A 13,914-nucleotide genomic window follows, 5' to 3' on the forward strand; every position below is an offset into this window, starting at 1 on the left:
TTGCTGGATGCTGAAAGCCCTGGTTGCACAGTTTATGGGTCTAGCTATGCTAATAGGAAGTTCTGGAGTGCTTTGTAGCTGGGGGTGAAGGGGGCAACATGATTCTAAAATCAATTTGATCATGTTCTGACCCATCCATGTATCCATTCAAAGCATACCATGAAAGAACTGTAGTTTAATTTGTGTAGCAGCTGAGGTCGCTCATTTTAATGCTTATGTATCTTTTAGCTGCTTCCTGCCTTTATTTGCTATGCTTACTACTGTCAAAGATAATTTTGCATTAGGAGGGGCAGTGTTAGGTACAAGCTGGTTTCTGCCCCCTTGACCTCAATCAAGGATTGGTCCCTGGGTTTGACTGTCACTGTAGACACAGCTTCTGGTGCTTGCTACAAACAGAGCTAGAATAAAATTTCATCTTTCCTAGTGGACTTCAAGAAAATGCTGCTTAACTGACTTCTTAAACATTTACTGTTAACTTCTTGCCCTTACAGGGAAAATTACCTGTGGTGAGAGGCTTGGTGAAAGGTTTGAGAATGGCCTAAGGATGACATTCACATCATGGGGGGCTTTCTGTGTCAGAAATCCACGTCCTGTTATCCTCTTCTCTGTGGTCTTCATTGCAATGTGCTGCTCAGGCTTCGTATATGTTAAAGCAACTACAAATCCTGTGGATCTCTGGTCAGCCCCAAGCAGCCAAGCTCGCAAGGAGAAGGAGTACTTTGACACACACTTTGGGCCTTTCTTTCGTACTGAACAACTTATTATTCAGGCGCCAAACAGCCATCCGAGCACCTATTCACCTTACCTACCGGGAGCAGATGTACCTTTTGGGCCTCCACTTAGCAAAGAGATTCTCCATCAGGTAATTTGGACTTCCCAAGAGCAAAGACCTAAACATACCTAACAGGTATAACCATATGGAGCTGGCTTCCATCTGTAATGCCATGCGTCCATCAAAACAATCACTAGATATTCATATATCTAGTCTTACTATAAAAGCTTTTTGCTGAAAAACTTGTCTTTTGACCTCTTCTGTTAGAGGTAGACTTGCAAGCTAAGTCCCAGTAAGTTGTTCTTAGTGTGAACACAGAAATAACGAGATTTAGTCATGCGTGTCTATTGATGTGTGCCACTGCCTTTGGAAACTTACAGGAATATAGCATGTGCTTAAGTCCCGTCTTGCAAGGGAAATGCTTTCTTGTGCTGCTCTTAAACTATGGTTTGGTTTGTTTTGTTTTCAAGGTGCTGGATTTGCAGGATGCTATTGTCAACATAACTGCTTCTTTTGACAATGAGACTGTAATGCTGAAAGACATTTGCCTGGCTCCTCTTGCTCCCTACAACAACAACTGCACTATACTGAGTGTACTCAACTACTTTCAGAACAGCCATTCTGTACTAGATCACACTACTGGGGATGAGTTCTTTGTCTATGCTGACTACCACACTCACTTCTTATACTGTGTTCGGTAAGCAGTACAACTACGTATTTTTCTAACTGTAGGCCAGCTAGGTCTTTGTCTTGCTGGCAAAACTAGCTAGTTCCTGCTGCCCCTTTGAACCTTTTCTTACCCCTTTTTAAACTCACGATACTACATGGAACTGCAGATTAGCGTAGGTTGCTTCTGTTTCTTTGTCTTAGTACTTCAGCAGGAAGCTGAAGTACAAGCTTAATCAGGTTTCAGGTTAAGCTTGGTTTGGTGCAGACACTGGCTCTGTTTTACCTTAACCATGTTTCAAACACTCTGAGAAGTAGAGTTATGATACAGAAGACAGTTTCTAAGCTTTCACTTCAGTTTATAGTTCAGTTGGGTAGAAGCCACTCCTTGTCTTGGAAGCCATAAGGAAGACGCCTTTAAAACTGTATTTAAATTCAGAGCAGACATAGGACAAGGGCAATATATCCCTAGCAGTCTTATTTCTCTCTTGATAGTCAGTTATAACACAATAGCTTTTTACTTTTTTGTCCTGTGGTGGTGTGCCTTAGTTGTCAAGCAGAAGCTAACAATTATTGCTGGTGATCTCTTTAGGGCCCCAGCATCACTGAATGACACAAGCTTGCTTCACGATCCCTGTTTAGGAACATTTGGTGGACCTGTATTTCCATGGCTGGTGTTGGGAGGATATGATGGTAGGTGGCAAAACAGTGTTGCAGTTCGTCTTGAAAGTACATACTTGCATGCTGCCTTTGGCACTAACAGTGCATTCTCATTCAGCACACGTTTAAATGCACTCTAGAGAAACTGGAGTTTTGTTAAACTTTCAGTAAGTAAGGATATTTTAAATAACTTTTCAGTAGATCAGTGCTGAGATTGGAGGCAGACAGGCAGACTGCTTGCATTTGGCACTTCCAGAGTAGTCTATTACTGGAACATACTTGTCTTGTTGACAAGTATGCGAGTGTTCAGTCTACTTTGAGCCTGCTAAAGGACCTTTGGTTTTGGAGACTAAAGATATGAAGTAGTTCAAGTTGGCGTGCTGGGATACGCATGTATTTTGCTTTTGAGTTACAATAAAGTTTTGTCACTAATCTGACAAAGCAGTTAAGAATAGATTAAGATGCTCACAAAGGAAACCTTTTCATAATTATTCTGAAGCCAGAATTTTGTTGGAGCAATTTATCCAATTAAACATAACTTGATAGATATATCTATCACAAATGTACTAAAAAAGCGTTTGAAGGCAAGCACTTGATTATCAACTGTAGATTTCTGTACTTGCTTTGAGTTAAACCTAAGTATGCAAGAGGCACCATGTTTAAGGAACTGCATCCTGTTATCTCAATAGATAGAAAGTCCTAAGCACTGGTGTTATAGTAGCCCCTTGTCTAACCATGCAACAACTTGAGTGGTTAAACATTAGAACAGGCTGCCCAGGGAAGTGGTTGAGTCACCATCCCTGGAAGTATTTAAAAGATGTGTAGATGCAGCACTTAGGGGCATGGTTTAGTGGGCATGGTGGTGTTGGGTTGACGGTTGGACTCGATGATCTTAGAGGTCTTTTCCAACCTTAATGATTCTATGATTCTAACTTAATGTTGGGGTGCCATGAACATGGTAAATAATGAATGATTACTTTTGAGTACAGTCTGGAGTGCTTATCAACTTCCATTCTTATTTCAGTAACGTCTATTCTTATTTCAGTAGTGTTTTTGAGGACTCATGTTGCTAAACAGATTACATTTAAGGGAGTTGTGGGGGTGGGATTGCTTTGGACAATACTAATTTTAACCTTAATTGTATCTGCGTGTACTGGAATGTAAGCTCCACTTCGTAATGCCTGACAATATTTTTTTCCCTACTCTGTAGATGATAACTATAATAATGCTACAGCTCTTGTTATTACTTTTCCTGTCAACAACTACCACAATGACTCAAGAAAGCTAATGAAAGCCTTGGCATGGGAAAAAGAGTAAGTAGGCTTTCTGTATTCTGAAATGCATACATTACTTATCTACATATAAAGGTAGCTCTATGAAAAACACCTGTACTGCACTGACCGTTTCTCAGTATAACTACAGGGATGTTTTGAGAAGCAGCAAAACCTGTTAAAGGCAGACTATACTGGTCATAAGACTTTCACTTTATTTGGAATACTTAATCTGCTTTGAGGAGATAGGTTCTAGTCTTGTTAGTGACCATCTAGTCCAGGAATACTTGCTGATAAGTAACTCTAGAAAGGATTTTATATATTTCACTTTGGCTAGAATTACACAGGTAGACTCTCCAATCTACTAGACTGTTACCACCAGTGGAAAGGTCCAGCATTATTCCATAATTCTTAAACTGTAACTCTTACAAAAGTCTTCCAGATGAGGATCTAAAGCTTTCATCCCCTTCACCATCTTGAAGAGCTGATGTTGGCTTACGCAGGCCAACTGCTCTGGCTAACAGTTTGGATAAAAGCTACTGTACTAGAAAGTCTGAGACTAAGTACAGGTATAACTAGTGTCTACCTGTGTCACAAGCACCTCTCTCCAGTTAGGGGAACTGAAATAATGGCTAATAAATTGTTCAAGTACTGTAAGCAAGCTGCAGTCATATTTCATGTGTGTACTTTTAGGTCTAGCTTTGAGGAAAACTGCACTTGCACTTTGACATAGTTTATGTTTATGCAAGATATGTGGTTGTCCTCAACTCTGGAGAGAACATGGAAGGTATTTCAGCATAGTGTATTTCTAGTGCTTGGAGTAGAGTTCTAGGGATGTGTAGTCAGCACCCCTCTTTTAAAAATGAATGCCCCTCAAAGTACTGTCTCTGGCCACAGTGCACTTTTGTACCTCACAGATGATTTAAATTTGCCTTCAGCTGACTTCCAAGTGTTTCTAATACAAGATGTTTTATCCTTTAAAGTGTGACTGACTCTTTTTTTTTCCTTTTAGGTTTATTAACTTTTTGAAGAACTATGATAATCCAAACTTAACTATATCATTTTCTGCGGAACGGAGCATTGAAGATGAAATCAATCGTGAAAGCAAGAGTGATATTGGCACTGTGTTGATAAGCTATACTGTAATGTTTGTGTACATCTCCATAGCTTTGGGACATATCCAGAGCTGTAGAAGACTGCTGGTATGTGTATAGTTCTCATTGCTGTAAACACTGAAGCTACAGCTTGCTTACTAGTTTTTCTTAACTTTAAGTGACTGAAATATTTTTGCAGACGGCTCATATTCAGTCTTGTCTTAAAGCGTTGAGTCCTCCCTGGGCAGGAGCTAGGGGGAGCTTGTCCTTGTCATACTTGACAATTCATGTACTTTATAGCCTCAACTAAGTCTATTTTCACTTGAGATGTGCAGTTAACTTAAGCTTTTAAGGCTTGTAGCTTCAAGGTTTGTTGTTGGTTTTTTTTTTTTAAATATCTGGACCTTCAAAAGATGCAGAAAAGCAAGCTTTTTACTAACTACACTAAATGTAAGAATATGGATTTTACCTTTGCTATAATCTGTCCTGTGTGATGATGGTTGACAGTCATTACAACTCTTTTAGGTGGATTCAAAGATCTCCCTGGGCATTGCAGGCATCCTGATTGTACTGAGCTCGGTGGCATGTTCTGTAGGCATTTTCAGCTACTTTGGAATCCCACTGACACTGATTGTGATAGAAGTAATTCCCTTCTTGGTGCTGGCTATTGGGGTGGACAACATTTTCATTATAGTCCAGACACTTCAGGTGTGTATTCTTTCATACAGACTCTTCTAAATGTGCCTGTTATCTTTTGAAGGCAGTTAACTTGGAGCAGAAAGTCTTCTGCATTCTAGTGCTCAGCCCAGTCTGAGCAGCTCTGGACTCTCACAGGATATCTAGTGGTCTTGAAGAGAGCCAAGATTATATGTACATCCCCCCCCCCCCCCCCCCCCCAAAAAAAAAATAAAAATTACATAATCTGCTTTTTCTTGCTGCTGGTTGATATCAAGCTCATTTAACATAGTTTCTGGTCCACATACTAATGATGTACAAACGAATAATATTTTTAACATCCTTCTCTGGTAGTTGTAGAACTTGCCTACTATTTTGATCACTTGTATTTTTAGTGTATTGTGAGCAGTAATCATGGACTAAACTATGTGCTTCAGACCAGGGACTTCTGACACTAGTCTTAGTGGGTAATCGGCTTTCTAATTTGACAGGCTCAATAACCCACTGAAACTGGCACCACCTCTGGCAAGTGTGTGTTTTTGGCTGAAGTACTGAACTTACTATTGTATTTTAAGTTAAGTTTGAAGCAAGGCACCAGGGGATGTTCATGCTGCTTTTGTATTAGGGAATTTCTGCTTTTTTTTAATCTAACTCATGTTAAAGCAGTGAAAATGATAAGATAGGTTTGGATGTGTGAAAGTTGTTGGGTTGTTTTTTTTTTTTTTAAGCCATATGAAAGCACTTTCTAAAGTGCATGATTCCTAATTATAATAAGTAATTGCCTTGAAACAGAGAGATGAGCGCCTTCAGGGTGAAACTCTGGATAAACAGATTGGCAGAGTCTTGGGAGATGTGGCACCAAGTATGTTTCTCTCATCTTTTTCGGAGACTGTGGCATTCTTTCTTGGTAAGACTTTTTTAATACTTGAAGATAAGGGCCTTATCATACCTGCATGATGCAAGAATAGATGCAAAACTAAAATATAAAAACAAAGCAAGAATTTGTAAAGGAAGTTTAGCTTAGTTGTTCATTGCTATAATCAAGTTTAACTTGACCTCTGCTGAGGATAGGCATTGTAGAACTTCAAGAGACTGGTACAGTTAAAAAGATGTAATTCTGAATCTGTCAAGCCCTTTGGCTTGAAAGGCCGGAGCTTTTTACTGATTTGTAGTGACTGACAAGTCTAAATTTGACCTTAGCAATATATCAAATATCAGGGTGTACTAGCTCCTACATTGCATTCAGTCATCTTGCCACTGCTTGGAAAAATGCCCCTATGACAGATTATGTTTAAGGTTCACTCTTACGGTATGTGTTAGAGGCGTATCTTACGTTGTTACCCTTCAAGTATAAATTGGCCTCCTTTCATAATTAACTTGTTTACTTGGAGTGTGGTTTGCCGTTGGTTCAACTTGCATTGAGTGGCTTAATATTGAAGCAAGATACTGCTTGACAGCACTCCTTAGCTACCCTCTTATGCAGTCTGCACAAGACTAGAAACTTTGGAATTGAGAAATGTCTTAAAGCTAGTTACTTCTTTGCACAGCCTGAATGCTGTCAAACAGGTCAAAGACAGCAATTGTAGCCAGGCTCATATCAGCTGTTTTCTTTACTCTGAAGAGAAAGGCTCTTTGTCCTGCTAACACTTAAATTGGATATCTGTCTAGAAAATGCTCGTGCATTTCTAAGAGAAGGGAACCTGCTTGTTTAACAAACTGGGTCACTTCCTTCAGGGACACTGTCTACGATGCCAGCGGTTCGCACGTTCTCCCTTTTTGCTGGAATGGCTGTGCTCATAGACTTTATTCTTCAAGTCACTTGCTTTGTAAGTCTCCTGGGCTTGGATATTAAGCGTCAAGAGGTGAGTATAAATGCACCTGTAACTGCAGTGTAATACAGATAGCATCTTCTGCAGAACTGTACTAAATCTGGCATTTAATCAATTTTCAGAGGAACAGACTGGATATTCTGTGTTGCATCAAAAGCAATGAAGAAATGAGCAGAGTCCAACGTTCTGAGAGCATCTTATTTCTGTTCTTCAAAAACCTGTATTCTCCATATCTGCTTAAGGATTGGATGAGACCAATAGTAGTATGTATACTCTGTTTACAGTAAGCATTCATCTAAACTTGAGCAAAAGTGTAGTGAGCCTGAAGGTCTCATACTGAAGAAAAATCTTCAACACAATGAAACAAACAAAGCTTCTAGGATTTTTGCTTTCAGCATTAGTATTGGAATAAGTTTTTGTAATTGCGAGAGTATTTCTAGTAAATAAGGGGCTTGACCTTGGATTGTCCAAGGCCCAGATTTAAGAGTTGCATTACTGACAATCAAATCACTTTAGGCATATGTCAAAAATCAGCACATATTGGCTCCTACACTACATTAATCTAGAGTGGTGTTGCTGAATCTGTGATTCAGTTTGAGGTTACTGTGCTTATTTACAGAAGGTGTTTGGCATGTCTTTCACTGCTGCCTTCTAAGTATAAATTTTCCCTTATGGCTCCAAAGGGAACTCTCGAGTAGCTAGGTTTTACTGCCACTGTTGTACTAAGCCTGGATAGCATACTTAAACTAGAGCCCCTTTGCATGGTTGCTATTAACTTAGTAAATTACTCCTATGGCTTGTTGTTTCTGTATAGTTCTCACTTCCATGAACTTGCTTTTTTGCAGATAGCAGTGTTTGTGGGTGTTCTGTCATTCAGTACAGCAGTTATGCACAATGTAGAGATTGGACTGGATCAGTCTCTCTCAATGCCAGATGTAAGTCTTAAGACCATGTCGCTCTTCAGCAATTTGTGGCTGAATTGAAACTTTGATACCTTGTGCTACCTCAACATTATATAATAGTAAGTCAAAACTTTCCCTTTAAGGACTCCTATGTAATGGATTACTTCAACCAGCTCAGCAAGTACCTGCATGCAGGTCCTCCTGTCTACTTCGTCTTAGAAGAAGGGCACAACTACACCTCTTTGGAAGGGCAGAACATGGTGTGTGGTGGAATGGGATGTAATAATGATTCACTTGTCCAGCAAGTCTTCAATGCTGCGGAAATTGGTAGCTAGTAAGTCTTTCATGCTTTTCTCTGCATAGTCACATGGAAGAGATGTAGCTGACCAGTGTGTCCTTTTAACTTAGTTCAGGCTCAGCTGTTGATTGTACAACTGACACTCTATTGTACTTGCTTTATACTGTGGTTTTGGGGAGGGGGGGAGGTAAGAAGCTGTGGCAATCTCCTAAAATGAGGATAAAACATCTCTGGACTTGTGGGATACATTGATGTACTCGGATTTGGAAAAGGGGCTTGATCCTTCAAGGAATCTGGGAATGGTAGGAAGAAAAAAATCAAGAAACCCTCTCAGTATGGTTAAGCTCTCCTAGAAAATGACTTGCATGCTCAGCTTCTAAACTTGGTGGATAAACTAGCCTATCAAGGCTAAGCAGGAATTGTATCTGGAGTTCAGTAGCTGACAACTGAAGAAAGTCTCTTCCTGATTCCTTCCGCTGTAGTTCAATGGTTTTACTTCAGCCTAACTGAAGGAGGAGCCTCGCTTGAAAACGGAGGCAACAATATCTGGAATAGGATGGGGCACAGAGTGGACAGAGGAATGGAAAGCTGAGCTTGGCAGTGGAACTTGAATACAGGGAAGAAGCTCCTGCTGTTTGCTAGCTGCAGTGTTATGAGCAAGACTGGCTCTTGGATGGGTTACTGGAGCAGGGGACTACATGGATAGCTAAGTAGCTTGGACTAGAATGAGTTGACATGGTGTAAGTCGGCACTGGAGAGATCAAGGGGTGTGTTCTGGAATGAAACATAAAATTACTGATGATGGATATGTTACGTTATTTTATTAGCACGAGGATAGGCTATGCCCCATCATCCTGGATTGATGACTACTTTGACTGGGTGAAGCCACAGTCATCCTGTTGCAGAGTCTACAATATCACTGGACAGTTTTGCAATGCTTCAGGTATTAGCATCCATCTTGTTGCTAGAGGATTAGCTTGGTTTATAAGTTTCACAGTGAAAACATTTTATCATGGTGAGTCAGGTGTGAATAGCTTTTCTTACTGTGAGCAGGCACCTCTTGAGTTGCCCTCTGATTTGTTTGAACTGCTCTTTGAGTGAACTTAAACATTCTACTGGAATGCTGCAGGTTGAGGACAGCCTACCTAGACAGCCAATGTAATGATTATTCAGAAAACAATTTGTTATAAAAATTTTGATCCTTCTGCTGGTTTCATTAGAGCACACAAACTTAGCGCTCTGTTTTTGTTCAGATCCTTCAGTTTGGTATAATTCTCATCAGGTCTAATGTAGATAGTGCACAAATAACTGAGTTCTCTGGTAGCCCTCGCCTTAGTAGTAATAAGTAAAAATAAATGCCTACAAATTTTACACAGAATTTCAGGACTGATCAGTTATTTCATCAGTGAAAATGCTTTTTGTGGAATTGTACCCTGTAGTATTGCAAGTCAGAAGTTACTAGTGTTATGACAAAGAATACTTGATCCTGTAGCTGACCTTCTTCCTGTGTTTCTTCAGTCACCGATCCATCCTGCATTCGTTGTCGACCACTGACTCAAGAAGGCAAGCAGAGACCACAGGGCAAAGACTTCATGACGTTTTTGCCAATGTTTCTATTGGACAACCCTAATCCTAAATGTGGCAAAGGGTAAGAGCCATATTCTGTATTTCTTGCTTAGACCACTATGTCAAAGATACTTGCTCTGGAAGTGTGACTTTTTTATGTCTGCAAGGTTGGATATCCAATGTCCTTCTAAAAGGCATACAAACATTGACATCTCACCTGCTCTATATTTTCTGAGACAAAACTGGGAAAACAAATGTGTCATCAACTAAATGGAACAAAGAGAAATCTGTACAAAGCGAAACAACTTCTATAGTCAGTCTATTCTAGTATATCCTGTGCAATCTTGAAATGTATTGTGCTCTGAAGCTTTTATCAGATTTAGAAACTGTCAGAAACAAGATTATAAGTTACAAAAGCTAATAAATTTGAATGGTGCTCACTGACATTGACATCTAAAATGTTACTGTGTTTATATAGAGGACATGCTGCATATAACTCTGCTGTCAACTTTATAAACAACAAATCTGATGTCGGAGCTACTTATTTTATGACTTACCATACTGTACTGAAAACATCATCTGATTTTATTGATGCTATGAAGAAAGCTCGGGTTATAGCAGATAACATTACTGAAACCATGGGCATCAAAGAGAAGAACTACCGGGTGTTTCCTTACAGGTATGCTTAGATCTTTCTTGCCTTAGTGACAAATATTCAGCTTGAGGAACTGAGAAGAGGTACTGGTTAACAACATCTTAGAGACTTGAGTCTTGAGTTTTGTCTAACAGGAGGTAATATAGAGACTATGGAATGTCTAGTAAAATCACAAAAATACAACTTGCATCCATAGCACTAACTTCTCTTTACTGTGGTTGATAACTAACTTAAATCAAGAAACCTGTCCTTCACCACAAGTGTAGCTCTGGCTTCAGCTTGGGCACTTCCTAGCTTTCATAGTAGGGTTTTATAGTTCTAACTTAAGCAGTGACCTGAGTCATTGCAAGCTGTGATGTGAATGTATGGACTTCAAACTTAAATAATTTAAACTTAAAGCAAAGGCAGCAGTGATGTCGAGTACTGCTTGTCTAATGCTTGCATGATTAACATACTAAAGACTCTGTATAAGAGTACCACAATGAAATTGAGTTGGAATTGATATCTGTACAGCTGAAATACAAATCTCTTTGCTTCAAAAAATCCTATCCATCCTTATGGTGTCACTGCATAATGCATTGGTTCAGACCCTCTGCAGTAGTTCCTGCAGATACCACAATCAGTCTGAGGAACTACCTTCTGGCAACTACTGTAGCTGCTTATACTGAAGTGTGGGAATTACCCTGACTTCCAGATACAACCTTTTATTTGAGTGTTAGCGAAAAGTTGTCATGTAACAGCCGGTGTTCTGTAGGAGTCATTCCACTGAGGCTAGGAAGCCAGTTCCCGCTGGTGACTTCTATAAGGAGGGAACTGCTTTATCCTTAGCAAGAAGCTAATCTAATATTAGCATATAACAAGAAAGACGGTTAACTACAACGTCTGTTATTTCCACAGTGTGTTTTATGTCTTCTATGAACAATACTTGACAATTGTGCATGATGCCATCTTTAACCTCTGCATCTCCTTGGGATCAATATTTTTGGTGACAACTCTGCTGCTTGGTTTTGAAGTATGGGCTGCTGTCGTAGTTTCAATAACTATTGCTATGATAATCATCAACATGTTTGGAGTGATGTGGCTCTGGGGCATCAGTTTGAATGCAGTTTCATTAGTAAATCTTGTCATGGTAAGTTAACAAGACATCCCTCTGCTTCTGTTTCCAAGTCTTGAACAGTTCTGTGTGTCTTATGTATATATTCGTGATGCCGAGTAGTATTTTCTACTGAACTTTGACAGGCATTTGAACAGTAGTGGAACTATCTTAATACACCTAGATGGTGTGTAGAAAACAGGTTTATTCTGACAACTAGTCCTAGTACTGGTAAGATACAGCAATTGAACTGTAAGCTATACTGCATCTGGTGGTGGTCCCTTCTGTTCTGCAGCAACAGTTGTATTGCTACTATGTAGGCTAGGTGCTATTGCACATCAACAGAGGTTGTTCATGCCTGAAGTAAGGATACGTAGGTTAGTGTTAAGGCTTCTGTTGTATTTATGTTCTACAGAGTAGATCTGTGACGTGATAGCACAGGTATTGTTCCTGCATAAATGGATGAAACCACTTGGGCCTTGATGAAACACTCCAGAACTTAGTAACTAATTGCTGAGTGCTGGAGCTCTGGCTTACCTTGCTCTCTAGAGATTTATTGCAGATCTGAGAAAGTTATGAGAGTAAACTGTTGCCTGATGTTACAACTAGATGTATGTTCATGCAAGTCTACCTGCTAGATAAGCCTAAGATTTGCCAGCTGTTCAATCAATGTTGTCAATGACTACTTAAACAGCTTGTTTTTAAGATTAAAGTGTTAAACTCACCTGAATTTTTATGGTATCAAATTGGCATGTATACTCAGTGTTACTCTAAAGCAATGTTACTGCAGCTAATATCTGTAAACCGACTTTAGTGTTCGGTGTTCACTGCATGCACCGTATTGAAGCCAGCTTTCTTCAACATCAAGAAACTTTTGTCCTCCAAAACAATCTCATGTTCTGATTCCTGTTTAATCAGATGAATTGTCCATTAGTAATGACTGGTGGTAAAATGCCATACAGTACCTGTAACAGCCTCTAGTAACCAAGTAATGCTGAGCTTGTAACTTCCAATGACATTTTAACCCTGGGAACTGAACACAGCTGCTAGAACCTCTCTTAGCCTGTCTAGAGTTCAGAGTAGAGACCTTGCCATCAAAGCGTTCATCTAAATGGTATTTTCATGTATGTTTCTTTTCACTCTCTAGAGTTGTGGTATTGCTGTGGAATTCTGTAGTCACGTGACAAGAGCGTTCACTGTTAGTACTAAGGGCAGTAGAGTAGAGCGTGCAGAAGAAGCTCTGTCTCACATGGGCAGTTCAGTAAGTATCTACTGTATGGGGGGGAAAATGAGTAGCCAAGTTACAACTTTACAGACTATGCCAATATCCTTAAGCTGTAAGGATGGCCTTGCCTGTTCTTTTTGGAATGCTTGATTAAAACTCTTAGAGGTCAACATAGGCTTCTACTAATAATAGGGGTGATCAAGACTCAATTTTTAGTCTGATGTTAATATTAATAGTAGAGAACAGAGCTAAAAGCCTTAGCTGAACTAGTAGTTTGGATTAAACTTGAATTGTCCCATTAAAGTTTGAGTGCTTCTCTGTTCCAAATACTCAGAGGTGACTAGGAAAGGTTGTTCTGAATATGGGATGCAGTTGAAGCTTTGGGAACGCAAGCAGAGCTCAGTATTTAGGCAGTACTGTCATGTCACCTAGACTAAGATAAGCAACCTGGATGGGGTTGGAATAGACTGTTCTAGTGATACGTGTACTGGACCTGGGTAAGGAACTTCACTGGAATGTGAGTTACTTCAGTAATGGCTTTCGTCTGTATCTGCCTGAAGTAAAAAATTAAAGTAAAACTAGATGGCTGTACAGATTGGAGTGGATTTTTAATCATACTGAGCCTGGCCTGTGGTGTCAGGTTCTAGTGGGACCAAGAAGTCAAACTCTTCTCCCAAGTAGGTCTTGGATTTGGTTCTAAGGACTAACAGGTAAGGAGGTTTACTGCCTGTAGGAGCCTCAAATTACGTAAGAATTTTAGCAAATGTTAAATACTGAAAGCAAATGGATTACATAAAGCCCTACTTAACACTTAAACACTTTTTTTTATTGACAGGTTTTCAGTGGTATCACACTGACCAAATTTGGAGGAATTGTAGTACTGGCTTTTTCCAAATCTCAAATCTTCAAGATATTCTACTTCAGGATGTATCTAGCTATGGTTCTGCTGGGAGCAACACATGGACTAATATTTCTTCCAGTTCTGCTTAGTTACATAGGTAAGATGTGACAGTCTGCTCTAAAATGCACTTCAAACAAAAACAGCTAGCTACCTGTGGACACTTTCTCTCCATTGAGTAGGAAGGATTGCAAGGATAAAAAGCAGTACTTGAATGTGCCTCTCTGTCATTCGAGTAGCTGGTCTGTTGGAAAGCAAGGGTTGACTGGTGACAGTGCAAGCTCACCGTTACAGGCATGCTGAACTGAAG

General features: G+C 39.8%; 1 protein-coding gene across 1 annotated transcript in view; it reads left to right on the top strand.

The window, feature by feature from the left end:
- Positions 1 to 13,914, top strand: part of NPC1 (NPC intracellular cholesterol transporter 1) — a 28,478-nt gene that overhangs the window by 13,532 nt on the left and 1,032 nt on the right. The window contains exons 8-24 of the mRNA XM_076329833.1: positions 492 to 862; positions 1,243 to 1,469; positions 2,031 to 2,131; positions 3,309 to 3,411; positions 4,382 to 4,571; positions 4,989 to 5,171; positions 5,931 to 6,045; positions 6,873 to 7,000; positions 7,090 to 7,230; positions 7,813 to 7,902; positions 8,013 to 8,203; positions 8,995 to 9,110; positions 9,686 to 9,815; positions 10,212 to 10,412; positions 11,286 to 11,517; positions 12,629 to 12,742; positions 13,542 to 13,704. Of these exons, the coding sequence (XP_076185948.1) occupies positions 492 to 862; positions 1,243 to 1,469; positions 2,031 to 2,131; positions 3,309 to 3,411; positions 4,382 to 4,571; positions 4,989 to 5,171; positions 5,931 to 6,045; positions 6,873 to 7,000; positions 7,090 to 7,230; positions 7,813 to 7,902; positions 8,013 to 8,203; positions 8,995 to 9,110; positions 9,686 to 9,815; positions 10,212 to 10,412; positions 11,286 to 11,517; positions 12,629 to 12,742; positions 13,542 to 13,704 (2,796 nt within the window). The remainder of the gene's footprint in view (positions 1 to 491; positions 863 to 1,242; positions 1,470 to 2,030; positions 2,132 to 3,308; positions 3,412 to 4,381; positions 4,572 to 4,988; positions 5,172 to 5,930; positions 6,046 to 6,872; positions 7,001 to 7,089; positions 7,231 to 7,812; positions 7,903 to 8,012; positions 8,204 to 8,994; positions 9,111 to 9,685; positions 9,816 to 10,211; positions 10,413 to 11,285; positions 11,518 to 12,628; positions 12,743 to 13,541; positions 13,705 to 13,914) is intronic.

Source organism: Aptenodytes patagonicus, chromosome 2, assembly GCF_965638725.1.
Source record: "Aptenodytes patagonicus chromosome 2, bAptPat1.pri.cur, whole genome shotgun sequence".
Classification (NCBI taxonomy): domain Eukaryota; kingdom Metazoa; phylum Chordata; class Aves; order Sphenisciformes; family Spheniscidae; genus Aptenodytes; species Aptenodytes patagonicus.